The sequence below is a fragment of the Gamsiella multidivaricata genome (assembly GCF_025024155.1).
Source record: "Gamsiella multidivaricata strain RSA 2152 chromosome Unknown BC939scaffold_34, whole genome shotgun sequence".
NCBI classification, from domain to species: domain Eukaryota; kingdom Fungi; phylum Mortierellomycota; class Mortierellomycetes; order Mortierellales; family Mortierellaceae; genus Gamsiella; species Gamsiella multidivaricata.
This window is the reverse complement of record NW_026251742.1, coordinates 54,664-82,173: the sequence shown is the minus strand read 5'-3', so window position 1 is coordinate 82,173 and position 27,510 is coordinate 54,664. Positions and strand designations below refer to the sequence as shown.

At 49.9% G+C, this 27,510-nt stretch overlaps 6 protein-coding genes across 6 annotated transcripts; 1 reads left to right on the top strand and 5 right to left on the bottom strand.

Annotated features, from left to right (window-relative positions):
* Positions 1-10,882: 10,882 nt before the first annotated feature.
* BC939DRAFT_493160 (uncharacterized protein) lies at positions 10,883-14,283 on the bottom strand (the record flags this gene model as incomplete). The annotated part of the gene is made up of 3 exons (XM_051559548.1): positions 13,496-14,283; positions 13,034-13,319; positions 10,883-12,841 (listed from the first exon to the last, which is right to left on the bottom strand). Coding segments are annotated over exons 1-3 (2,721 nt in total), but the record flags the coding sequence as incomplete, so codon positions are not given.
* Positions 14,284-15,164: 881 nt separating this feature from the next.
* BC939DRAFT_166163 (uncharacterized protein) lies at positions 15,165-18,562 on the bottom strand. The gene is made up of 6 exons (XM_051550324.1): positions 18,479-18,562; positions 18,274-18,377; positions 17,974-18,160; positions 16,892-17,874; positions 15,685-16,798; positions 15,165-15,509 (listed from the first exon to the last, which is right to left on the bottom strand). The coding sequence occupies exons 1-6, from the start codon at positions 18,483-18,485 to the stop codon at positions 15,418-15,420; spliced, it is 2,487 nt and encodes an 828-aa protein (XP_051411978.1). The 5' UTR covers positions 18,486-18,562; the 3' UTR covers positions 15,165-15,417.
* A 2,665-nt stretch (positions 18,563-21,227) lies between these two features.
* On the bottom strand, positions 21,228-21,787 carry BC939DRAFT_452074 (uncharacterized protein). Its single transcript, XM_051555761.1, has 2 exons — positions 21,515-21,787; positions 21,228-21,407 (listed from the first exon to the last, which is right to left on the bottom strand). The coding sequence occupies exon 1, from the start codon at positions 21,763-21,765 to the stop codon at positions 21,580-21,582; it is 186 nt and encodes a 61-aa protein (XP_051411977.1). The 5' UTR covers positions 21,766-21,787; the 3' UTR covers positions 21,228-21,407; positions 21,515-21,579.
* Positions 21,788-22,527: 740 nt separating this feature from the next.
* On the top strand, positions 22,528-23,791 carry BC939DRAFT_477318 (translation initiation factor eIF 4e-like domain-containing protein; the record flags this gene model as incomplete). Its single annotated transcript, XM_051558664.1, has 4 exons — positions 22,528-22,754; positions 23,005-23,182; positions 23,454-23,590; positions 23,698-23,791. 4 exons carry the CDS (start codon positions 22,528-22,530, stop codon positions 23,789-23,791), a joined length of 636 nt encoding a protein of 211 aa, XP_051411976.1.
* Positions 23,792-24,000: 209 nt separating this feature from the next.
* BC939DRAFT_166073 (ubiquitin-conjugating enzyme E2 8) lies at positions 24,001-25,493 on the bottom strand. Its single transcript, XM_051550323.1, has 6 exons — positions 25,356-25,493; positions 25,150-25,229; positions 24,782-24,896; positions 24,587-24,639; positions 24,345-24,473; positions 24,001-24,231 (listed from the first exon to the last, which is right to left on the bottom strand). Exons 1-6 carry the CDS (start codon positions 25,397-25,399, stop codon positions 24,104-24,106), a joined length of 549 nt encoding a protein of 182 aa, XP_051411975.1. The 5' UTR covers positions 25,400-25,493; the 3' UTR covers positions 24,001-24,103.
* A 204-nt stretch (positions 25,494-25,697) lies between these two features.
* On the bottom strand, positions 25,698-27,152 carry BC939DRAFT_452067 (40S ribosomal protein S4-A; the record flags this gene model as incomplete). Its single annotated transcript, XM_051555760.1, has 3 exons — positions 25,698-26,449; positions 26,986-27,063; positions 27,150-27,152. 3 exons carry the CDS (start codon positions 27,150-27,152, stop codon positions 25,748-25,750), a joined length of 783 nt encoding a protein of 260 aa, XP_051411974.1. The 3' UTR covers positions 25,698-25,747.
* Between the last annotated feature and the right edge of the window lie 358 nt (positions 27,153-27,510).

Genomic DNA, 27,510 nt, shown 5'->3' with positions numbered 1-27,510 from the left:
AATGGGTGCAGCTCCAATGTGTAATCTTGTGATGAAAGCTTGTGAGGCCAGGCCCATGTATGCTTGACTTGTAGCGACAGAGTACACACTCGGAACGGTTATCTGAATATTCAGGAAAGTGGTTCCCAATAACGAAACGTTCTTCAGAGAGCGTGGGTTTCAATTTAGAAATGTTAGGGGTTATTGACCTTGCGCGACACAAGTGGTTGGCCATGGCGGCTCCTTGTTAAAGCTTGCTCCTCTCGAATGCCATTCATCATCAGAGACCATGCCAGCTGAACTCGAAAATCGCGATGAGAAAGAGACCCATTGTTCCGTTTGTAAATGTGGTATGCGTTGACAATAGTTGTGTCAAATAGCCAGAAGAAAAGAGGCATCCAATTTCGGACAACTGATAGTTGTGTGTGATAGTACATGCGACACTGATCACTGACATCCACGCCATTCATGTAATGGTTATAATCATCGATAACCTTGGGGATCTTGAGGTCAGCTCGGGGATGTCCTGGAAAACTGCACGGACAGTTCTGCCATTTGTACTCGTTTCTCGAGGGCGGCGTCTATTGCGCATGACGAAATGAGATATCACCCACGATCTCATGGATTGTAGACAGCATTGTAACCGGCCCATTATCCATCCAAAGTATGGCAATGACCTTATCATCAACCACAACACCAGACAAAGTATTCCAGTCAAGCTTATCGCCTTTGTTAACCCTGAGTTCTTTTGGAATCGCGACGATGAACTCCGTACTGTGCCGCATGCTCCAATATTGAGGTCCCGAAGAGCAATGAAAAGAGGGATGTTGGAGAAATAGTTGTCCATGAAGACATTGTAGGACAAATTTCGATAAGGAAGTGTTTGACAAGTTGGTAGGCTACAGACGAGGTTTTGCTCAAGCCAGGGACTTCCTCAATAACATTGAAAGGATGAACCCTCGAGGTGTACAGAAAAGAATAGGTGTATCCAGAGTCGCAAAGTGAAAAGATCTTGTATCCTTGAGGCGTTGGCTTGTTCTTTATCCGAACAGTATGCATACTTCGACCTGAGAACCGAACCATCATCTCATCAATAGAGACATTTGTCGAAGGGGTGTAGAATTTGTGGAACAATTCCTGAAGCTTGGTAGAAAGTGGCTCCAGAATGAAATACCAAAGGTTCAGGATGGGCATACGGGTTGGAAACATGAAAGGATCGCTTGAGTTGTTGAAATCGAGTGAGTGACATGAAGCGCTTGAATGGATGTGATGGGTATTGTGATGACAGAGACCAATAATCCTCAACACGAGGCTGATGGAAAATGCCCATGTAGATGAGGATACCCAAGAAAAGACTAAGTTCCTTTGAGGAGGTGCACATCCATGTACGAGCCCCAACTTTCATTCCGGCTTCCTCTTTGTAGCATATGCGTTTGTGTTCCATGTTAGTTCAGCCAAGATATCATCCGTAAAAAAAAGTGAAAATATGTGGATAGGCTCAAGGGACCCGTCCAGACGCATAGGCGCAGGGAGGTTGATATAGCCATGGTGAGGATGATGATGTGGATGAGTAAAAGCATGAAATGCAGGAAGAGGCGGAAGACAGTTGAGAAGAGGACGGGGGGAAGATTGCGCCTGCGTTTATTATTGCAATTGGTGTTGCTGCTGACACTGTCGGCAGTATCCATGCTAGCGACTTTTGAATGGTTACGTGGTTAATAAAAAAAAATAAAAAAAAATAAAAAAAAATAAAAAATAAAAAATAAAATAAAAAAACAAAAAGCATTGGGCACATTGCTTACCAGGTTCGTTCTCCAGACCATCAAACTGTTCCTCAGCATTGAGGAGTGGACGGGAGCGAACAATTGTCGCCGAATGCCCCTCCTCCACACCTGAGTGGGCTCCACTGGCTCCTTTAGCAAGTGGAGATGCATCTTGGGTGGCGACAGGCACAGTTTGGATGGTGGTAGGAGCGGTCTGGATGGTCAAAGGCATCACTGGCCCGAGGGGTGAGGTGCCGTGGATGATTACAGGTGCAACTTGGACAGCGATGGGCATAACTGGAGCATGAGACGAAGTCTGACTGGATCCAGGTACAGAAGCGTTAAGCCCCTGGGTAGCTGGGTTAGGCAGAGCCCCAGGTTGACCAGGCACAGGCACGGGTTGGTCAAAGAGTGGAGCAAGCTGTTGCATGAGGTTTGCAGCTTGTGTTACGAAAGCTGCAGCGTGGCTAGAAGGCTCAGTCTGGCCAAGGATGGTTGTTACTTGGGACAACAGGGCAGCCACCTGCCTCAAACTAGCAGCCTGGCCACCAGATGGCGCCTGATCAGAAGGTGTTCCCGATGAAGAATTGTTGGGGGGATTCATGGCTAGAATTAGCTTGATGGTAATGGTAAAGAATCGCAAATGTTGGTGGAGGGCACTTTTCATCTGCAATTTCGAAGGCAGGAATCATAATGAAACAGTTTTATGGGAGCTGGCCCCCGTACGTGGAATTTCGATCTGAATCAGATTCAGATAAGCAATTAGGGGGGTAAGCTAGCCCATTTTAGAGAATTTCTCATTTATGTAGTTTTTTTTAAAAATTCCTCACTCCAGAGTGAGAAAACAAACGAAGGGATAGGCTAACAGTGGGCATCATGCCTGCTTCATAAGGACTTGCATGTTGCGACGCGTCGATGAGAGCCTTGTATTGCCGTTCATTTCAATTCAATCGCCTATCATCTGCGATTACTATTTCGTGGCTGTTTAGAGCTTTATTATGCATTTCAATTCAATACATTATGGACTCTGTTCAATTGAAATAAATTTTATTTCGAAATAAAACAACCTGGTTATGCCAGCGATTGCTACCAGGGGCTTCCGGAAATTATCACGCTGCCTCCAAAGACGATCCCTAATGAGTAAAGCTCCGCAAAGTCATCTTGTTGGGAAAGTTCGGTAAAAACATGCGTTCGCCGGCCATGTTTGAAGACGGTGTGCTTCCAAGTTGCTTGCAGAGAAACTGGATCAAACTTATCCAGACAAACCGGGGTGTGACTTTCGAATAGCGTCCATGGATTCTTGAACTGTCATGGATGGTGGAACGACAATGTTGAGAGAATCACGAATCCCACAAATATTCAAAGGAATTGACAGGTCGCAAGTCATGGTAATGATTGATTGTTGTTCGTTTTGGCTCAAAAGTCAAGCAAAGAACGATTTTATATCTACATTTTCTGTTGATTACATGGAACGAACATGAGAAGCAAATTGCTGTTTTCGCCCACCCGATGATTGTTTACATGGTACAACCACAGATGGGAATTGTTGTATTCACCCATCCGCACGAACAGGAGTAGGACATTGCCCTACGCGAATTAAAAAAAGGACTTGCATGAGCACTGTGAGTGCCAAAACGACGTGCATTAACAAACTGTCTGAGCATGTGCGGGTAACCTCGAAAAAAGAGTGAGGAGTGTGCGGGTAACCTCGAAAAAAGAGTGAGGAGTGTGCGGCGTAAACAAATTGCGTGTCAACAAAAAAGGATCGATCGACTTTCGGATTTGTGTTTCTGTGCGTAAACAAAATGATTGAACTCTCAGGAGGACTGCATGATGTTTCAACATTAACAAATCGCGTGATCTTGTGCACAAGTGTAACAGGATAACCCCGCTTATAGCCCCGACTCCGAAAGGACTGGGGCCTCGGCTATAGACAACCGGCCGGGCCGGAACCGGACCGTAGACATAGATATATAGACCAGCTAGTTGCCATCTTAATACAGCACGCATTCCAACCCTTTCCATCCTTACCCCTGCCCTCGACTGCCTAGAGCTATTACATGGTAGCAAAGGTTCTTCGATCCCCTGCACCTCTGTCCCTGAACCACGATCCCCCTGTACCACGAAACTCTGCTAAATTTTTACCCTGATCCACCAATTAAATTAAACCTTGGCCGACCAACTGTCATCCCTTTTTTCCTCCCTAACCATGAATGAATCCACCCCTGCCCCCGCCCCTGCCCCCGTCCAGGTCCTGTTACCCTCCTACAGGTACCCGTCTCCCACTGCCTTCAACGGAGTGCGGGATGGCTTCGCTTGCGAAGCATGGCTTACCACTGTCCGCCGTTTTTTCATTGGTGCTCGCATCAGCGAAGACTCGCGCACGGTCACAGCTGTTGCGTACCTCGGCCCCACTGGCCTCCTCTGGTGGGACGGCTTGCAAGCGCCGGACACGACACCCTGGTTCCAGTTCGAGGAGCTTTTTCGAGCGGAGTTCCGCCCCGCTGGATTTTATGATCATGTCCGAACCCTCCTCTTCGGAATCAAAATGTCTAGCACTGTTGCTGACTATGTCAGTCGCACTCGTCGCTACCTGGCCATTTTGTGCACGAACGAGACCCACCCTGAGGCTCGTATTATGCTCGAGGACTCTGCCAAGTCATGCTTCTTGGCAGGCGCCCCGTTAGCCCTGCGCCAGATGTTGATGAGCCTCGCCATCAACAGCCGCAGCCCGGTGTCTATCCACGAGATGTGTCAGGCTGCCGAGCAGTTTGACACCATTTATAATTTCTCCTTACCCAATCGCACTCCCACTAACGCCAACCATGCCACTCCTACCCCTGCACATGCCTTCCTCACCGCCCACACAGCCAGTCTACCCGACCCGATGGCCATGGAGTTGGATAACCTGCGACTGGAGCTCAATGCACTCCGCCGCCAGGTCAACAACAATAACGGCCGCCACAACCTCGCCCCACTCAACGACACCGAACGCGCCCGCCTTCGAGCCCGGGGTGCTTGCTACAAGTGCCGACAAGACGGCCATATGGCACGAGACTGCCGTGGCAGCAATATGAACAACCTCTCGGTTGCCGCGGGTGTTGGTTCTGCTTCGGCGGGAAACGCCTCCAGCGATCAGGCTTAGTCCAGGACTTGGTCGCTGAAGTTCCCTCCCCTTCTCTTCTGGACAAGGGGAGTGAGCACCACTCAGAGTTAAGTAATTATTCCTCAAAAAATAAAAACAATTCCACTGTGCCTATGCTCGCTCCCTTCCAATCGTACAAAAATGCTCCAAGAAAAGCAAAGACAACAAAAACAACCATCGAATCTCACCATGCCCCTGATGTCCTGCCAACCGTCTCAGACAAACCACAACCCACGTACGACCCGTCCGTGGTGTCTAGGTCGTCTGAGGCAGTGGACCTGGACCCACTTGCCTCTCTCGCTACTCTAGCACCAGCCCTCTCCAAGACCCAGCTGAAGCGCCTTCGTAAGCGTACCGTTCGGCTGCAGTCCTTCACAACGGCTGAGGCCGAGCGCACCCTCCTGACTTTTATTGGTTCTATTAACGGTCGCCCCGCCCACATCTTGATTGATGGAGGAGCAGAAGGAAACGTCATTAGCTCTTCTTTTCAAAAACGACATTCACTTCCTCTCCATTCCTGTTCCCCCATTCCTATTGTTCTCCCCGACGGTACTTTTTCCATCACCAATCACTCCGCCTCCATCACACTCGAACGAGATTCCTATTCCGACACCATCAACACCCTTCTTTACCCCCTTAAAAAATACGACCTTATCCTCGGTAAACCATGGCTCACACACATCAACCCCAACATCGACTGGCGTACCAACGACCTTCATTTCACACATAATGGCAACACCGTTCATTGGACGTGTCGAGGCTTCGCACCCTCATCCATTACAGCTAAGTCCCGTGGCCTCTTGATGAGTCACTTGCACTTTCATACTCTTGCAGCTCAGCCTGACGCGGAAGTGTTCATGGCTCTGGTGAAAATCGGCGGCGACAACGACAATGACAACGACGGCGATGATGAAAACGACGACGATACCAAACCTTCCACACCTGATCTTCCGCCCGAAGTCCGACCCATTGTACTTCAGGAGTTTGCAGACGTCTTCCCCAACTCACTCCCCGCCGGTCTACCACCAGACCGAGGGGATGCTATGAAAATCGAGACTGACCCCAACGCAGACCCGCCATTCCGCCCTGTGATCCGCCTCTCTATTGCGGAACTGGACGAGCTCAGGAGACAGCTCGACGACCTCCTCGCCAAAGGATTCATTAAGCCCAGCACATCGCCTTATGGCGCGCCCGTCCTTTTCGTCAGAAAAAAGGATGGTGCGCTCCGAATGTGCGTTGACTACCGTGGACTCAACCGAATCACAAGGAAGAACCGCCACCCGCTCCCTCGCATCGACGAGCTCATCGACAGGTTCCGAGGGGCACGATACTTTTCGAAACTGGACTTGCTGTCAGGATACCATCAGCAACGGATATTTGAGCCTCATACGCACAAGACAGCATTTCGCTGTCGGTACGGACACTACGAGTTCAATGTGGTACCCTTTGGTCTCACTAATGCTCCTGCATCTTTCTCCAACATGATGTTCAAGGTTTTGGATCCGGTTTTAGACAAATGGGTTGTTGTTTATCTTGATGACATTCTTATTTACTCCAAGACGAAACAAGAGCACATTGCCCACATCCGAAGTGTGCTGGCGCTCCTCCGCAAGAACGGCCTCTATGCGAAGTTGAGCAAGTGCTCCTTCATGCAAGAAGAAACTGAATTCCTCGGACATGTCATCTCAAAGGATGGCATCCACACCAGCGCCGGCCACGTCAAGGCTATCAGGGAATGGCCTCGCCCATCGAAGCAGAAGGACGTGCAACAATTCATTGGCCTCGCACAGTTCTACCACACATACATCAACAACTTTGCTAACATCGCTCTCCCTCTCACGGCTCTGTTAGGTGAAGGCGTGGAATTTTCCTGGGACACGGACAAAGAACGCGCTTTCACCACCCTGAAGGAGGCGATCAGCAAAGCACCTGTGCTGCGAATATTCGATCCCGATCTACCAACCACAGTTGAAACCGACGCGTCTGGATTCGCGCTAGGCGCTGTCTTGTTCCAGACTGATGAACATGGTGAGTCAAGACCCGTGGCGTTCACGTCCCGCAAACTGAACAGCGCCGAACGCAATTATCCCACCCACGAACAGGAACTATTGGCGGTTGTGCACGCACTTCGGACATGGCGATACTATCTGGACGGGACACATTTTGTCGTTTACACCGACCATGCTACTCTTCAGCACTTCCCAACCCAACCCAAGTTAACTAGACGCCAGGCACGATGGATGGAGTTGCTGCAGGAGTACGACTTCGACTTCAAGTACAAGCGTGGAGTCGACAATATCGTTCCCGACGCTCTATCGCGACGACCGGACCATCATGACCAAGACCCCCCTGCAGTCAACATCAACTCAATGACCGTTCAGCTGGATTCAGGTTTGAGGCAGCGCCTTGTAGACAGCTACCGGGACGACCCCAAGCTCGGTCCCATCTATGAAAGCTGCCTCGAGGGAAGTACACCACCGCGTTACCGCTTGATTGATGGTCTTCTTTGTGTTGATCGCAGAGGAGACAACCTTGTCTGCATCCCCCAGAAATCTGACATTCGTCTCTCTCTTCTTCACGATGCCCACGACTCCGCCATCGCCGGTCACCTTGGTTTCGACAAGACATACGATGCACTCCGTCGCACTGTGTACTGGCCTCACATCGCACGTGACACCCGGCAGTACGTGCAAACCTGTGAGAGTTGCCAACGGAACAAGCCCAGCCACCAGCGACCTGCCGGTCTACTCCAGCCCCTCGAGATCCCTACTCAGCGATGGGAGACGGTGACGATGGATTTTATTGTCAAGCTACCCAAGACTCCTCGCGGCTATGACTCCATCACGGTCTTCGTCGACAAACTGTCAAAGCAGGTCCACTTCGTCCCAGCCCACACCACCGACACAGCATCCGACGTAGCTCGACAGTTCTTTGACAACGTCTTTCGCTTGCACGGCATGCCGACCTCGATCGTCTCTGATCGCGACACTAAGTTCACCAGTCGTTTTTGGAAGGAGCTACACCGCCTCATGGACGTCAAGCTGGCCATGTCGACCGCCTTCCACCCTCAGACCGATGGACAGACCGAGCGTGCCAACCAGACACTGGAGTCCATTTTACGCGCCTTCGTGGACCAGCGACAGACAAACTGGGATCTACTCCTATCCGCCGCTGAGTTCGCCTACAACAACTCCAGCAATGCCACCACTGGCCAGTCCCCATTTTTTTTGAACCTGGGATTTCACCCACGCGTACCGTCGTCTCTGCTACAACCTCAGCCCAGTCCCAATCCCAGTGTCATGGAATTCGTAGAGGCACAGAGCACAGCATTAGTCCTCGCGCAAGAGGCCATCGCAGATGCTCAGGAACGGCAGACCAAGAATGCGGATTCTCGTCGCCGTGATCACGATTTCAAAGTTGGAGACCAGGTGCTGCTGAGTACAGAAGACATCACTGTTGCTGCTGACAGGAATCGCCCCACCAAGAAGTTGCAGGCACGCTTCATCGGACCTTATACCATCCTGGAACAGCACTCACCGGTCTCTTTCCGCATTGAGCTACCCCCGGCCATGAAGATACACGATATATTCCACGTTGACCGCTTTCGACCCTACTTACCTTCACCGGTGACATTCGGCCGACGTGCACATGCGAGGCCAGCACCAGAGATCATTGATGGCGAGGAAGAATACGAGGCTGAGACGATCATGGAGCATCGAAACAACAACAATCGCGTGGAGTACCTGGTCAAGTGGCAAGGATATGCAAGGGAGGACTCCACATGGGAACCAGAGAGCAATATGACCAACTGTGCGCGACTTTTACGGCAGTACAAGAAACAGCATAGACTGTAAAATTATTTTTTTAATGGGAAGGTGTAACAGGATAACCCCGCTTATAGCCCCGACTCCGAAAGGACTGGGGCCCCGGCTATAGACAACCGACCGGGCCGGAACCGGACCGTAGACATAGATATATAGACCAGCTAGTTGCCATCTTAATACAGCACGCATTCCAACCCTTTCCATCCTTACCCCTGCCCTCGACTGCCTAGAGCTATTACACCGAGTCTATATCCTGACCGTGTCTGCTGCGTCTGCGATGTTCAGGACGAGGACAACCATCACCTGTGGACGTGCAGTGCTACTAGAGATGTCCACAAGGAGATCTGGCGCGAAGGGCTGCAGCAGATTGATAAATGGGGACGAGCTGCAACGACCGCATACAACAAGAACAGCAAGAAGCAGCAAGAGCGTGATAGGATCCGCGCTGGAGCCGCCGCTGCTGCACCGAAACCCATTCGATGGGTTTGTCCTAACAACGAGACCCACATCCGAGGTCTATCCTGTATCGCCGGGACCCGATCAATGCTCAAAGGCGACGAGTATTATGACCGCTCTCCGGATCTGACCTGGAGCATCAGCGATTTATGCCGTGGCATCACACCCGTCAGCCTTATCAAGGAGTGGGGCAGTCTATTTACCTCGCCATCGTCGATTGCGCGCCAGGTCATTCACAAGTTCGTCGGCTTTATTGAGGAGAAAGCTACGGAGCTGATCTGGAAACCACGCTGCAAGGCCACCATTGCTCGAGAGCGAGAATGGGGGATCACAGCCAAGATGAAACGAACTCCATACAAGGGACCGAGAGGGGACTGGAGTGATGGGTATGGATATATTAGCGACGATGACCAATGTCCGTGTGGTGCATTACTCGCTGACCATGTAAACGGGAGCTGCCCTGGCCCCGTGCTTGACCCAGACGCAGCGGATCGGACGCTGCTGGATTGCCTGCAAGGGAGGAGGCGGTTGACAACTATGGAGGGGATGGGGAAGATACCCTTCTTGTAACAAGGTGTTTTCAGCTTTTAACACACTGATGAGGTGTGGCAATTGTTGCGCAGGCCCTAGGGGCAGGCCCGGGGAATGTGACCTGTCTTTTGGCGACTGTGGATCGGTTCCGCTTTGGTGGTGAGGACAGCGATAGTAGATCTTTGCTAGTTAGTCTTATAGATTCGCAGAGTCAATTGACTCGAGAGACAAGTTGTTATAAAAAAAAAAAAAAAAAAGTTACGCGGTCCTGCTGGGCCGTTTGAGCTTGGGCGTCTGTGTCGGTATAGGCGGGGATGGATGTGAATATGCTGCTTGTAGGAGACGTTATGGGACACAGCCTCTGTGGACTACAAATCCCATATCGTTGAAGATCCTTGTCAATAATAAAAAATTAAAAAAATTAAAAAAAAAAAGATCTGGAAACCACGCTGCGACGCGACTTTTGCTCGGGAGCGAAGATGAAAAGATGAAACGCGCGCCATGCAAGGGTCCTCGGGGAGACTGGAATGAGGGCAGTGGACACATTTGCGACGCCAACCACTGTCCTTGTGGTGCATTGCTCGCCGATCATGCAAACAGAGGCTGCTCTGGCTCTGGCCCCCGCGCTGGCTCCTGGTGCTGCGGATCGGACGCTGCTGGACTGCCTGCAAGGGAGGAGGCAGTTGACAACCATGGAAGGAATGGGGGAAGATACCGTTTTTGTAACGCGTAGTCTTCAGCTTTTAACACACTGATGAGGTATGGCAATTGTTGCGACAAGCCCGGGAATGTGACCTACCTTTTGGCCTCTCTGGATCGGTTCTGCTTTGGTAGAAGGAAGGGACGACTGTAGTAGAGCATTGCTAGTTCGGTCTGATAGATTCGCGGGGTCAATCGACCCGAGAGAAAATTACGCGGACCTGTGCTAGTTTGGTCTAGGAGATTTACTGAAAAGAGGCCATTGTCACGGACCAAGAAAATGACTCTGCTCCTCAAGGATTTTCGGGATGATAAGGGGGGAGGGGAGAAAGGGGCGGGTGTTTTCTACTTGTCTTTCTGTTGTCAGCACAAGGTTAACGTAGCAAATAACCAGAAAAAAAAAAAGTCAAGGCACGACAAGGTTAATGAGAGACAGAGAGAGGGGATGCTCTTTTTTTTTTATTATTCTGTCACTCCTTATCATCCTTCGCAGCCAGCCTCGGCAAGAGCCCTAGCTTCGGCGTCCTCGGACTTTGCAGTGCGCTCGAACTCCTTTTCTTTCCCCCTGGTACCACCTGAGTCTGAGGCTGAGTCTGTGCAACAGCAGCAGCAGCAGCAGCCGCAATCGCCGCAGCACGTTCCTGCTCTATCTGGATCTGCTGCTGTTGCTGATACCAATCTAGATACTGCTGATGCTGTTTTTGTCTCTGCGCCGACGTCGAATGTCTCGGACTCGACGGCGACGATAATGAAGGCAACACCGTGGTCCCGTCCGAAAAATAAGAATCCTTGAAAGTCGGGGTCGGGGGCATCGGGAATCCCTCTGTGAACCTTGCATCCGCTTCTGACGGCTTCAAAGTCGGCGTCGTCGAGGCTGATCCCGGAAACGCAGACCCATTATGTGAGAAGATATTCGAGGCCTGTTGTCGGGGGGATCGCGATTCCTTATACTCAACTTTGTATGTTGCTGAGTCTCGCCTTTTGGGATTGTTACTCGCACGGCCGCCTGCTGCCGCTAGTGCGTCTGAGCCGGAACCGAGACCAGACATTGTGTTCAGCAATGGATCCGTCTTGGACCGGAGATACGATGGCATATGCTTCCTCTTTGATTTCGTCGTGCTCGACCGTTTAGACGTTCTTCTTGGATCGCCCTCCGAGAGCGCAGGTGAGGATGGCGAGGAGGCCGATGTTGAGAAGAGCATAGTCTCACCTGCAGGATACCGCTGCGCAGCAGTTCTTGGTGAGGAAGATGGAGATCCCATGCCATTATATCCTGAAGAGTTCAGGTTCCTGCTATTGCTACTCTTGCCATAGATCCTGGATTTCGACGATGATGGTGACGGTCGAGACCGCTCCGAAGGCTCCTGCCCATTGCCACCACCACCTGTCCAAGGAGTGTTGATGCTATCCGGAGAACCTGAAGATCCTGCCGTCGTCGACATTCGCTGGTATAGAAACCGTTCCTCCGACGCGCTGTCTGTCGTCCGATGAAAAGGCTGGCGATCATCATAGTCATCTGGCACCAGGGCCTTGTAGGCCGACATTTTCTTGCTGCTATTCGAGGGCGAAGCATTAGGTTGTCCAGAAGTATTGTTGTATGAGTATTGTTGGACCAGTTGAAGGGGAGGCATGTTGTTGGTCGTATATGCCATAGGGATCATCGGTATTGGCGGTAATATTGAAGGTGAATCCACCAAATAGACGTTCGAGCTCGCTGGGAAGAGCGAGATATGGGTGGCACTCGTCTCGGTCGACCGTGCTGAATTCTGTCTCGAGGGCTGTTTCGAGGGCTGTCGCGACCGCGATGAGTGTGTCCGATACTGTTTTCCGTCCGCCTGTCCTTTTGAACTTTTGGGTGTGTTCGGTGCGGTCGTTCTAGGGGATATACCTGCTCCATCTGCAAGGGTCACGCTACTCTCATAATCTACATCCATATGCTGCTGATCCTGCCGTTGCTGGTCGCTCCGTCCGGGCGCGGAAATAGCTCTATTCTCCATGTTCATCAAATTGATCATCGCGTTCTTATTATCTTGCGAATTGCGGTCCCGTTGCTCATTACTGCTATGACTCCGGACACTCGTCTGAGCCTTCCTGCGTCGTATCCGCCAAACGAAGAGGCCGATCAACGCAATCAGAACAAGGACTACGGCAGCTGCTATTCCACCGATGACACCCGGACTCATCTTTCCGGCCTTTGAGTGGGAGGGGCTGATCAAGCTGGGGCCTGACCAGCTTCCTGAGATCACGTCGAACACATGTACATCAGTGGATGATCCTTTTCCATCCTGCAGGAGTCCTCCATAGACGACGATTTTGCTGTTGAGCGTAGCAACCGATTGATTGGAGAGGAAGGGCGGCGATGAGGAGTTAATGGATGCGCGGGCCAGTCTGGAGGTTGAGGAGCGAGGGTCGATTGAAAATACCGAGATCGTGCCACCAGGTCCCTAAGGTTCGTACCCAAACGCGTCGCACGTTTCATAGCACAGCAAATTAGTCTCGCATAAAAAAGAAACCTTGTAGCACAGTTCATCGAACCGGTCTTTTTTTTTCAATGATGGTTTCCCTTTATCCACCCCCCCCCCCCCCCCCCCCCCCCACCCTCTACCCCATTTTATCCCCCCGCCCTTCAACAATACCTTATCGAGGATAAACGCCGCAAAGGCAGAGCTGACAGGTATAGCATCGGCTGTAAGTACGGTATTATTCATATTTACAGCACTAATCCTGGACAACGTCACCAAGGATTCGGTTCCGGTTGTGGTGGTCAGGTTCTGGTCAGGTTGTTTATTTCCCGTCGCCCGAAAGACCGTTCCGGCAGCTCCGGATTGTTCAAAGACGAAGAGCAGACCATTTCCAAAGTTGCCAATATCCTGCGCAATCGCTCCCACCGTCAGAAGTGGATCTGAGCCCGCTATCGTCGGACTGGCAAGAAAAAAAGAGAGAGGAAGAGAGAGGAAGAGAAAAAGAGAGAGAGAGAGAGAGAGAGAGAGAGAGAGAAAGAGAGAGAGAGAGAAACAAGATGAGAAAAAGACAAGTGTAGATAATGCTGAGGCACAAGAGCGAAAGGAGAAAAGAAAGAAAGAAGGGTTTGCACTCACTCTGTTGATACCGCCGCAGAGTTGGCTCCAATGCGAAGATCTCTCCAGGAACCCCCTGCCATCCTGGCCAAGAACCAATTCCAACCATTTGTCGATGCCACAATGCTAAAATACTTTGGACTGACATAATCCACCGTCGCCCCTTCTGCACCTTGGCCGATCGAGGTGAGCCAAGTCCCGTTCGGAAAAAACAAGGTCTGGACGGTCTCGCCGAACTGAATGAGGCTAATGGGACTATCTGGCGGTGGACGATCGCCCAGGTAGGCGTAGCACCCTAGACTGTACTGTGGATCCCACCCGGGGGTTGTTGTTGCAGAGATGAAGGTGGAGGTGGGTGCGAGAGGGTTGGATATGTCGAGCGAGTATGCTTCCAGACGATTGCCACTGCTGGAGGAGGAGACTCCGAAGAGGTAGGGGAGTTGACCGGTGCTGTCAGGAGCGATGCAGGGGGAGGAGAAGGATGGTAGGGAAGTCATTAGGAGGGAGAGGGAGGTGGAGAGGGAGGGTATATGTGCAGGGGTGGTGGGGGTGAGTGGGGGCGTTTGATAAAGTCTAACTGGGGATGGCGAGGGTGCTGTGCACTGCCATAAGGAGATGGTAGGCGATGTCAGTTGGGGGTGCGAGTGTGGGGAAGGGTGGAGATGTAGCGCAGGCCGAAGCAGTGGCCCAGTACAGATGGCACGCTAGAGGGTGTAGGCAAGGGGGCCACCGGGTGCAAATGGATGCAGAGGGGTGTGGCAAAGAGAGGGAAGAGAGGGAAGGGAGGGAAGAGAGGGAAGAGAGGGAAGAGAGGGAAGAGAGGGAAGAGAAAGAAGAAGGAGCAGGGGAGAGAAAGAGAGTGTGAGCGAGTGAGCGTGAATGAGAGAGAGAGCGCGATAGTGGAGAGAGGGCGCCGCACCAAAAGACCGGGCCCGAGTAGACTGCATAGACAGACTGGATGAATGAATGCGAATGAGTGCGAATCAATAGGGGATGGATAATGCTCGCTTCGACCTGGCTGGCCATAGTCTGCAGTGGAGCTCATGCAAAGCCGCGTTCCGAGGAATCAAGCCAAGTCCAGTGGTACCTGAGCTACCTGAGCATATATGCTTGCACTGGGCTCTCTTGTTTCTTTTCCCTCTCTCTCGCAGCTCTCTCGCCTTCTCTCTCTCTCTCCCCCCCTCTCTCTCTCTCTCTCTCTCGCTCGCAACTCTCTTTTTTCCCTTTCCGCTCACGCCCTCAAACAACACAACAGCCGCCTCCCTCCCCCCACCCACAATCCACAAACACCAACAGCAGCACCAACAGCAGCACCAACAATCGCACCAACAATCGCCACCACACACACACCCTAATTTTACTCCCTGGTCCCGACACACTAAACCTGCTCCAGTGGACAATGTCGCCTTGGACTGAAAGGCCATGGGCCATGCCCTAGGCCCTCGTGTTCCTGCTTGTGTTCCAACTTTTGCTTTCTACTGCACTTTCATTTAATTACCTGTTTTGTTGCTTGCTAAGCTGTATTCATACAAACAAACATACATAAACACCATCCTAATGATTAAATAAAAAACTCTTCCCCTCGCCTCCAGATCAATCCGCTGCCTAGAGACGACTCCAGTCAACCCAAGTCGAGTTAGATCGTGTCGAAAGAGAGGGGGCTCACATCAACGGCGCGGTTGCACCATCATAAAAAAACCCCCGCCCTGCGATCCTCGTATCGATGTGCAATCATACGCCAAAAGACTGCACCGCAGAAAACACCCCCTAGTGATCCACAACAGAACAGAGCAAAGCGATCGTTCTTCTTCCTCCAATTCAGCCGGCGATCAGACTTCAAACACGTACAGTTTAGTTATAGTTCGATCGAAAAGGTGTAGGGGCTCCAAAATAACGCCCACAAACACCCTTCCTTCCTCCCTTGTTCCTGGTTTATTAGAGCATCACTGTCTATTTCTGCGCTCAAATTCCTCCCGTGTCATCATCGGCTTCGAAACCTGAGGCGGGAAGAAAGGAGGAGGGTTCATTGGGAGCCCTATCATAAAAAACACAGTCAAGAGTGGTCCAGGAATTAATAAAAAGCCATTAGACATCCCTTCACTTGATGAACGCACTGACACCCACAAAAATCATCGACAGCCATAAAAAACCATTGGTGCCACAAAAAAAATAAAAAAAATAAAAAAAAAATAATGAAGCTTGGGCCCTACCAGGATGCGGCATACCATTCATGGGATGGCCAAAGTTATTGGGGACGAAATGGTTAGGTCCTGGTCCTGGTCCCAGTCCTGGCATAGGACGCGGTGGGGGTGGTCCACCCGGCCCGCGATGCATCAACATCTCCACAGGGTTCATTGGAAACATCCCCGGATGCATGGGCGCTCCAAACGGAGGCATCCCAACAAACTGCGACGGATGTGGGGCCATAAAATCCCCCGGCCCGCTCACATGCATCTGTTGGCTGAACGGCGGCATCTGCTGAGCGAACTGAGGCGGCACTCCTTGGCCTGGTCGCTGTATAGGCATCCCATTGAAGAATCCTGGGGGGTCATTCTCCATCCCGTGGCCATGTCCACCCATAGGAGATGGTCCTCCACTGCCATACATGCCGCTTAGCCGAGGATCCATCACAGGTGACTGAAGGACAGCTCCGGGTCCTTGGTTGTACGGCCCGAAGTTCTTGTTCATAGGCTGCTGTTGTTGCGGCGGCTGTTGCTGAATGACCGGCTGTGATGGCTGCTGCATATTTGCTGATTGCGTCTGAGGCCTTTGCTGCTGAGAACCAAGCTGTGGTGTCGAGATACCAGCTTGGGTGCTGAATTGGTGTGGGCTACTCATGGAAGGTGAAGAAAGAGATGGGCTTGCCCCACTACCGTTCATACTGCTGCCATTTGTAGAGCTTAGAGGTCGGATCAGAGGTGACGCTGACTTTTGTCCGTCAGTTTTACCACTCAGTTGACGGTACACCGATGTGGGGATTCCACCACCAAATGCCACCTGCACAGGGCGAGATGCCGGTCGAATAGTTTCCGATGATGTGGTGGAGAGCGGAGCCGACACTGTGGGGACATTCGAACCCTGAGATTGCGAATTCTCAGAGGGTGCTGACGAGGAAGTGGTCCTGACAGGTTCTTGTGGCATTGAACTTTCGCTTGCTGGCTTCCTTAGCGCATCCAGCAATGTTGGCTTTGACTGAAACGTGACAATAGACGGGTCATGAAGAGTTGGTGTCGTTCCTGACGAATGCATGGATGCCGAGGATGAAGGAGATCCATTAGATAGCGCCTGTACGCCAAACGCTGTCTCGGTGTCGCTGACTGGCGGCTAAAAAAGAAAGGGGGTATTAAAGGACGATAGTTAGGCTGACGGCCCATCCAAAGTAGACGCCAATACTGACAAGAAAAAAAAAGTCCTTACCTTTGAGAGAGCAGCCATGATCTTACTGAAGGCGAAAGCGTCCTCAGACTGCTCGTTCGTCTCCGCAGGCTTAGCCGGGACAGGCGACTTGTTGACCTTCAAAGATTCTAAAATCTCGGCTTCCGATGGCATACGTCCCAATGGTGGTGGAGGTGGAGGGGCAACAGAGGCAGAGGTCGGTGCATGCGCCTGAAACAGCTGGTCCAGCGATAGCTGCTTTCCTGGCATATCGCGAGTCATGGGTGCGGGTTGTTCGGATTCCTTCACAGGCTCAGGCTCATCCTCAGCAAAGAAGCGGGCAAAGCGCGACCCATCTGCCTTCCGGGCAGGTTTCTGTAATGCTGAGTCGTCAAAGGACGACACCGCGACGGCGTGCTGGGAGAGAAATTTGTCGAATGCAGATGAAGAATCGAAAGGCTTGCTGAGATCGATTCCTCCTGGACTGAAGAAAATGTCGATGTCCTGTATGGGTTCGCCTGACAGCAGCGCTCTTCCGAGGGGTTTATCCAATGCAGGAAGCGCCTTCGCCTCGACTGGTTGCTTGGCTTCAGCGATAGCTTCAGTGCTCTGAGCCGTAATGGAAACGCTGGATCGCCATGATGAGCTGCTATCAGCTCTCGAGGGTAATCTGGGATCCTGCTTATTGTCGCGCTGAATTAGAGTGGATGTCTCCTTTTCCTTCTCACGTCTCTCGTGCTCCTTCATGCGGGCCTTCCAAGCTTGAATGTCATCTACAAACACCTGAGGCTCACCGCCGCTTTCGGACTCTTTGGTCATGCTCTCTGATTCTGGGTTATAGCTCATCCACTCTGGAGCATCAGAGCGCTGGGTTCTGTAGCTAAGGCCAATGCCATTACTGTTGTTGATATTACTGTTATTGGTGCTACTGCTGAGGGAGGTGGCGGATGAAGACAGAGGCTGTCCTGAGGACCTTGTCAAGCTGCCGACCCTGGAGGTAGTTGAGTTGGTAGATGTCCTCGATCCTGTTGGTGAAAAAGGAAGAAGGCGAGGGATGACCATTAGTGGCCTATTCGCTAGCAGGGGTTCATAAACAGGGCTTGTTTGCCTACTGAGTTACTTACCTGTCAAAGAAGAGCTATTCCTTGAGGGATCCAACCGCCGTCTGTCCATGCCACTCAAGAGTCCAGTGATATCCTTAGGAGTGACCTTGGGAAGCTTATGAGATGAAAGTTTCTCGATCGTTTCACGTCCAAATCCCTGCTCCAGAGCGCTTGGTGGTCCGCGTGGAGTGCGATTTTCCCTTGGAGTCTATTGAATTGTCAGAGGATCGTGGTCAGCATTATACACAATGTATACAGCAATAATAATATCTTAACAAAAGCCTCGACAGCTAGATCAACAAAAAAAAAAAAAGCATGTACCTCGAGCGATTTCTTGAGTCCAGAGAGGCTGTCCTCCGATCGTTTTAGTCCGCCAAGGGATGACGACGCAAAACTCATTTTGGGAGGTCCCAGGACAATACGATCTGATCAAGTCAAGCAACAACGAGCCCGGTTAGTGTACGTGCTTCAACTGTTATATGAGACAGATCATGATTAAAAAAAAACTAAAGAGCATATCCCATACCTGACATAGGGGGTTTACCGTCATTCCTTCAATGCCATTTCGCATCGCACCAAAGCATAACGTGAACAAAAGAGAAAGTAAAGACAGGGATTAGATGACAACTGTATCAACAATCGCTTCCTAGTGCAATGAGGATGAGAAGTGATGGCGTGCGTTGCACAAGTAGAAAAACGTCTATGTTAGACTGCTCTTTCCCTCGACTCTTGCTGGTTGTTACCTTAATACCTTGCGCGTGCCGTTGTTTGGTTCTGGTTCTTCTTTTGTGACCTCGCTAATAAGAAAACGTAGAACATCATAGGGATAATAAGATATTCGGTCCAAGATATACTCGCGAGGCATACACAGCCAATGATATCCAGACATACCTGAACCGAATGCTTATTGGTATTGGCGGAAGAGCAGCAGGCCGTTCGACAAGAGGGCTTTTGGCACATTCCAAAAGGAACTCACGAGAATACCGAATGACCGAGTCACCCTCAGGGGCGGAGCCATCTCGGGCCCCAGCAGCCTGGGGCACGGATGATTTAGAGGTCATGGGTTCCAGCTGAAGAGCGGTTTCTTCTAGAGTAAATAAGATAGAGAGAAAGAGAACGAGAGAGTGTGTGTGAGTAGTCGGGATGTGAACACAAACACGAAGATGAGTACACTGGTTCAAAAGGCCAGTTAAGAAGAGCCTCACGGGCCATCCACTTGAGAGAGAGGATCAGCAAAAGAGAGATAGATGAGCCTTTCTGTGTGCTGTATTGTTTCAAGGGGAGTTGATGCCTAGGGGCGATGGTTGAGCAAGGGGTCGAAGTAGCCTGTAGGGATCGATTGATTGATGAGATCAGATGGTTGGTGTTGATGCGATTGATTGGGCGTGCAGTACCTAGTGTGATGGCAGCAGTCAAGGGAACACTTGTGGGTTGATTTGGTTCGAGGACAAAGAGGAGAGCGGGGTGCAAAGAAAGAAGGCTGGAGAAACACGAGCAGAGGATGAGGCGGAATGAAGAACTGTATGTTTGGCTGAAAAGAGAGCAAGCGAGTAGGCAAACAGGTGAGGATAAAACAAAGGAGTGCAAGATGAACGATGGGATTAAAAGTAGCGAATTACAAGAACAGGACAAGAGCAGGGCAGGGCAGGACAGAACGACCCCTTTTGCTGTCCCTTGGTCGCCCTTCATTCATTCAGAACGACGTCACCCGTCTATTTTGAATTTTGATAATCTATTATATTTAATATTTATCATCTGATGGAAACCATTCAGTGCGATACACCAAAGAAACGGTGCCGATTGTGAACTGACTGCCGCAGAGGGCAGTGCTTTGCAAACGTTGCTGAGTTTAGTATGTCCCTGTTGAGCGCCTAAATCCCTATACGCATTCATTACATTTAAACACGGTATCTGGACGGCTTGTTTTTTTTTTTGTTCTTTACTTCCTGGCACCTGAAGACCTGATGGTCGGGAGTGTCGGAGAGATCTAGGGGCCATGCTACACCAAATGACACAGCAATGTAATGGTCAAACATTATCGAGATCAAGGTGATTATGCGAATTAATCAAAGGTCTATTATTCGTTGATGCCTCGCTCCTCCTTTCTATTCTCTAATGGAGTTGCGTGCCTTGGCGCAACTAAGGGGCTATGTTCTGAATGAATAGCTAGTTCATAAACACAGGGCGTGAAGAGAGGGAAACGATCATTGAGTGAGGAGAGGTGAGGAGGAAGATGGTCAAAGAGAATAGATGCGTGAAGCTAAACGAAGCAGAGGAGAGCGTTGAGGAGCGGCCTAGGTGCATAGCGGGGGAATAAGAGAGGAATGGGCAAAGAAGAGGAGAAGAGACGAGCGAAGAAGGGTATGGAGGGATGTAGGCAATCTGAAGAACTCAAAAGCGTACTTGCGCGCTGAAACTGACTAATGGAACATTCTCATTGACTAAGCACTGTAAGCGCGTAGCCGCAGTGGACGTAAAGGCATTCGTTGCTAGCCTACCTACTCTACGCTTTTATTTTTTTTGCTATTCGTACTCTACTCCCACCCATTTGTTGTACTGCCAATTCTGTACGAAGTGTCCTTGTTTTCTATGCTGTTGCACAAAGAACAGGCTCATGACTACTTAACCTCCTTGACATTATTCTGTTATACCGCAACTAGTCTGCATTCCCTGCCTATCATATTTCTGCAGCAGCTCGTGTTTCACTGGCATTCAATCATTATAAGGTGCTCTGCCTGTTTCCTCAAAACTGTAGCGCCTTCTACCTGTATTCGAAAATCCATGACTACTTTTTATATGAACTAATCAAGCGAAATCTGTCCTCCTCAGGCACCGATGTTCCACACCTTACAGGCAACTCACGCGACATTCCAGATGAAATTCATAGGGTTCTTCTCGCATTGCCATCCCTAGAACGATCACTTTCAGCTAGCAACGAGCGACCTCAGCCTTTTCAATGACGCCATGCGCCATTTGACCCTCGTCTTCCAACTCACGAAGGAAAAGAGACTCTAGCTATGCCACTGCACTACTGAGGCGGAGGTTTGCATGAGTACCAAATTTAAAGGAAGGCCCTTCGAATAGGTGGACTCGACTGACCCCGAGCTTGCTCTACCGGAGCGTCTCGACCTTGCTGCGACTGCTTCCAAGCCCTCGGCCTCCTGTCAGCTGCGCACTTGAAGCCGTACGGCATAGTCTCTCTCAAATGACCACTTGAAGGACACCCGACTCTCGGGCTTGCAAGGAATGCAAAGACCGCGGTAGCACTACCGGAACAGGAAAGAATAGAGGACAAGGTGACGTTGTATGCCGCAGAAGCATCGAAGACTATCAAGTTCTGGGCCAGCCCCAGCTGACTCGTGTTTACCTGCCGCGCTTTTCACTACAATATTCAATCGCCAATGAAGCGTTCTCGACCAGACTCGAAGGACTGATACAGTCCAATTTCAGTCATGGTAAGCATGAATCCATGTCATAAAATGCCTTTGCATGAAGAACAAACGAAGGTGATTGAGTAACTAGCATGGTCTTTCTCTCTCTATCTCTTCCGCGATCCTTGCAGGGCTTGGTCTTTCTATGTCCCACTCACGTCAAGTCTAGTTCGTTTCGACTCCAATGCTCTGTATACTAAAGGACTACAATCTCTCCCTGTTGCGAGAACATGTCAGCCTCGATCCAGAAAAAACTCAGGGCTCCAGTTAAAGACCCAAGGTCCAGGAAACTCTGAACCTCGAGGGAGCAGGCCGGCTCTGTCGGATATATCCAACGAGAGAGATACTGAATAGCTAATACCGAGCAATAGACCGATCCCATTCAAGTGCGGAGCAAGTATCGCGTTGAACTGTTGAACGAGCTTTGTGGGCACGGGGGGGGGGGGGGGGGGGGGGGGGCGTGCGTCGTACACCGCGCTTGTCCTGAACGAACACGGGGAATACACATCCTCAGCAAGTCGATAAATTTCACCTCCGGTCTGGAGGCCTAGTGTGTTCCTATTTCTTAACTTGATATATTATTAGTTATAGTATGCGATGGTGGAACGGAAAATAAACAAGAGACAAAGCCATCGGTTGCAAACTGATTTGCCTCTTTGCACTCCTTCTTTCTGTCTTTCCCAACCACTCCCATCGAACCCTTCCTGTCACTTTCCATCGCCACTCTTTCCTTCCACGCCTCGATACTTCGCCACCTCTACATCCACACCTACTCTTACAATCGCACTTGCAATCACACATACACCCCCCACTCTCTCTTCTCCACCTCTTTGCATTCAATCTTTCTTCACGAGCATAGTTTCTTCGTATCTGTCGTATCTGTCGTATCTTTCGTTCTTCTGTACTCTTCTCTTTTCTTTTCTTCCTTGCATCCTCCGCTGTCAATTGCACTCCTCCGTCTTCATATCTACATCCACTCTTCAATCACACATATCTCAGCTCTCTCTTCGTTTCTGCATATACACATCCATATCCAATTCTTCATACTTTCATACTAAAACAAAAAAAACAAAAAACAAAAAAAACCACATCCACACACACCACCTCGATATCCATACCACCGCCACCACATTTTCCGGCAACCATGGCTCAGAACAACTCCAACGGCAACAGCAACAGTCTCCAGGTCCCCACGGGTGACAACAAATACGTCACTGTCTTTAACGATCCTGTCAACTTCAATGCAAAGCACCCTCTCAACAACTCCTGGACCCTCTGGTTCGATAACCCGGGCAAGAAGTCCAATGCCAACAACTGGGAACAGTCCCTCAAGGAACTCATCACCTTTGATACCGTCGAGGACTTTTGGGGGTAAGGTTGTCTGCCTACAACAGCCGTTTTTTCTTTTTTTCTTTTTTTTCTTTTGGGGAAGCAGGGGATGAGATTAATATTATGAAACGCTTTTTTTTTTTTTTTTTTTTTTTTTTTTGTTGTTGTTATTGTTGTTGCTGTTAAAAGGCACGCGTCTTGGGCTTCTTGTTTCGTGTCCTTAAGGCACCAGGACCCACAACTAATCCCAGCGATTCTTTTTCCTTCTCCTTTCCTGCTGACCAACGCATAGAGTGTACAACAACATCATGAAGACATGCGACTTGTCGGTCAGCTCCAACTATCATCTCTTCAAGCAGGGTATCAAGCCCATGTGGGAGGACTCTGCCAACAAGCACGGAGGAAAGTGGAGCATCCAGCTGCCTCGTAACAAGACCATGAGCGATATCGACAATATCTGGCTTTACACCGTACGTCCTGCCTACCAACCAACCAATCTCTTTTCTATTCTGTTCTTGTTTCGTTTTGCTTTTTTTTTATACTTTTTTTTTTGTTCGCTTTATTTGTTTTGTTGTTCATGTTTTATGCTTGCGTTTGAAATACATGTTATCCTCTGCTCATGTTGTCTGCCCTTGTCATGTTTTTTATTTTGATTTGATCTGAACAGCGCTCGATCGGAATTGGGCAGGCAGTTTCAATGTGTTTCTAATCCTTATCCTCTCCCTCTTCTCTTCCATATAGATGTTGGCCTGCATCGGTGAGGCGTTTGAGCACGAGAGTGAAGTATGCGGAGTCGTCGTCTCTGTCCGAAAGGCCTTCTTCAGGATAGCATTGTGGACTCGATCTTCCGACAACCGCGACGTTGCTATGAGCATCGGGTACGTCCCTTTCTCTTCTTTTTATCTGTCTTTACTTTGTCAATTGATCTGTGTTGTCAAGCATTGGCTAATAACGAATATTTATCATGTCTTCTCTTTCTTTACAGTCGCACGTTGAAGGGCCAGATCGGAGTTGATGGAGCGTTTGAGTTCCAGCCTCATCACGATACCAAGACCGGCGGAAAACCCTGGGTCGTGTAACCAATACGTTGTAGGTAACAGGACTGCATCCAACATAATAAAATCTTGGATCTTTCAGAAACTTGGTTTTCGTCGTTGTATACGAGAGGAAGTCCTTGTTGCATGATCGAGTCTTACAATTGCTTTGTTGTGTTGCTTGAAAATCGAAGCCGAAGTTGTATTCGTTTGTGCCTTTCCAGGTCATGATCGAGTCGATGGTTTATTTTTTATTTTCTTCTCGTGGTTGTTATGTTGTAGTGGATGAGTTAAACAGAATTCTCGTCCAGGAAACGAAGATGGTGATAGTCCTGCCTGTATTATGTTGCGTTGTGCCTACAGCTCCAGACCAGGCGCCTCATCATCATCCGAGAATGACTCTACAGAGCTCATGTCGTCGTCCGAGGAGCTCCCGTCCGTTGCCACATCTGCTGCCTCCTTTGTAGCATAACGCGAGACATATTCTACAAATCCAATGAAAAAAGAAAAACCCAGTGTGACTTAGTGCACAAGTCCTGGAAAATGTATGTGCTTAAACCTGTATGGAGTAAACTGATGCATTGCAGTCTCAACGTACCTTTAACCTTGCTCTCATATCCGGTCGGTTCACGCATCAACATCGCAGCCGCCTCGCCGTTCAAGGGATCTGTTGGGTTGGGGTAACGAAGTAGCTGAGGCAAGAAGACCTCAAAGATGTTGATCATATCTACATACATCATAAAGAAAAGAAAAAGACACTGGTGAATCATTCTGCAGTGGAGAACAATGGCTTCAAACAAAGATCTCCCGCGATATCTCTGAATGAAGGCCATTTCTTACCAAACATTGGGCTCCAGGTCTGGTTGATAACATCCAGGCATACCGATCCGCTCCTATATACACCAGCAGTATAATTACGATTAGGAATGGGAGGGTCAACTAACCGAGCTCTCTGGACAATTTCCATGATCCTGTCTTCTTTATAATTTCATCCTTGGGAAGAAAAAAAGTCAATAGTAGATGCAGGTTTCTTACAGTTCATCGATGTTGGGGTGAAAGATCCTGTTCATAAAACCAATCGACGGTGACTTGTAAGGGTACTGATCCGGGAGCTCCACATGAACCTTCCAGACGCCACCTGCAAAAGGTGCTATTAAAGAGAGAATCATTAAAAGAGAGCGCAAGGACCATTGTCAATTGTTGGGTATAACAAAAAAAAAAAAAAAGGGTAGATGCAAACGAGGGGTGTTCGCAGTATCCCTTTTTTTGTTCCCTGATCCTTGCAGTCTCTAGCCTCCGAGTTACACTCCCTGGAACTCATTTTTCATTATATTCGGTCATGCGTGGGTAGGTATGCGTATTTTGTCGGAAGTGCTGCAGTGGTGAAGAAGGAGGAGCCTTACTATCGGAGGGGCCATGGAATCGGACGTAAAACTCTTGCATGTTGTCGTTGACGAGGGTCACTTCGTAGTCGCTCATCAACCTATTCACCACCGCAAAAGAGCGAGCATAGGTTGCTGTAGATTTTAGTCGACAACGAACCTGGGAACAAAAAATCATACAAGGGCACCATGTGTATTTCGTTCCTGTAAACAGCGCAGGCACTTACAGCTTCATCACATCTGTTTCGATTCTTCTGCGTGGTGAAGACATGGTACAAGTGCTGTGGAATGTAGTTGGGAACTGAGGAGACTGGTCGAAATCGGAAAAGAAGGATGGCGGAGCGGGTGAGGAATGAAGAATGAAGGACGCAGGATAAAAAAAAAAGGGCAGAGATAGGAGCACGGGACTAAAAACAAGGTTGTCGAGAATGGACGAATGAACGATCCATATGCACCCCTTGTCCACACCCCATAATTCTGTAGCCAACCAAAGGGTCTTGCTATTCCAGCAATTACGCGTCTAGCACTTTCGCCAACAGCACAGCAACCATTGCATAACACAATGCATATATTCGCAGAACCTCAAAGTCGGCCTTTTATTTGAATTACACGACAACATTTAGTTGGCAGCAGCACGGCGGCGGTCGCGCTCCTCGGCAATGGTGAGCTTGACTCCCTTGTTCTTGGGGAGAGAGACCCAGGGCTTGTTGCCCTCACCAATGACAAAGACGTTGGAGAGACGGGTAGCGAACTGGCGGTCGAGAACATCCTTGATGTGGACAATGTCGAAGCCTCCAATGTGACGCTCGCGGTGGGTGATGACACCGACACGACCAGTGTTGCGACCACCGGTGACCATAGCGACGTTACCGACCTCGAACTTGATGAACTCGTTGAACTTGCCAGTCTCCAAGTCAAGCTTGATGGTGTCGTTGACCTTGATCAAGGGATCGGGGTAACGGAGGGTGCGGCCATCGTGAGTGACGACGAAAGGAATGCCCTTGGCACCGAGCTGAACCTTCTTGACCTTGCACAGCTTGTACTGGGCCTCATCAGCGGTGATGCGGTGGACGGTGAAGCGTCCCTTGGTATCGTAGACAAGACGGAAGTTCTCACCAGTCTTCTCGATGGAGATGACATCCATGAAACCAGCGGGGAAGGTAGAGTCGGTGCGGACCTTGCCGTCGACCTTGACAAGGCGCTGCATAAGGATCGACTGAACCTCCTTGCCGTTAAGGGCGTACTTCAGACGGTTGCGCATCAAGATGACGAGAGGCAAGCACTCGCGCAGCTTATGGGGACCAGCGGTAGGTCTAGGGGCCTATAATCGTGATGATCACACGAGTTGAATTGAAAATGCGTGAGTAAGGACTTGAGCCAAAAAGGTATAGTCCATGATGGGCGCAAAAAGTCGTCCTGAAAGTATCCTCGGGAAAGGTCCAAGCCGCCTAGTCGTAATGCTCTTCCATGCAGCCTCTATTCACGATAGCACTATGGTTCACAAATTCACTGCCAGTTTTGTTGAGTAGTCGAGGGGCCGTAGCTCGTTTAACAGTATTATCAAGTCCACCCATAAGTCAAGATGGTCTCGCCCAATATAACAGAGCAGTGTCGAAATTCGTCTGGAGGCGTAGGATCGCAAGTCAACATCCGAGGCAATCGCAGATCTAATCTGGCACTGATCAGCTTCCATCCTGTTTCCGATCGTCGCTGATCGAGCCCCACAAGTGCTGCAGATCAGACTGCTGTAGCTGAGGTGATAAAAGACTCTCCTTCTGTTCCTTTGCACCAGTCGTCCAGAAAGAAAAGAATGTCCCGCTGATTTTTTTTTTTCAATATCCAAAGATGCACACATACATAAGTGCCGGTGAGCTTGTCCAGCATCCAGTGCTTGGGAGCATTGAGGCGCTTCAAGTGCTTTTTGGGTCCACGAGCCTAGATATGTAACGGTACAGCAAGAGACCGAGGTTAGGTGGTGTCCTTTCTGGATCGACATTGCTCCGTGCTGACTTCACATCTGCCATGAGTTCCTGACGTCAAAAAGTTGGACTGGAGAGCATTGTCTGAATGGTTGACTCGTTTTCCTCACATTCCGGCCGGTCCTGATCTCTTCAGATGATTCTTAGGATTCGTTATTGCTCTTATGCCGATCAAAAGTAAGTGTGCGTCTGAAGTCACTGTCCAGATAAAGATGGGCGACAACTCTGCCGATAGGTCGATGGGTGTATTCATAAGGTCGATCTACAGATGGATGGTTGGAGGTGCCGGTGCAACATATCCATGATGATGGTTGTTGCTGCATGATTCTTGCGCTCTGATTGGCCAAGACAATCCCGTCAAAAAAAACGCAGTAGCCGCGACACAAACCATTTTGAAGTGAAA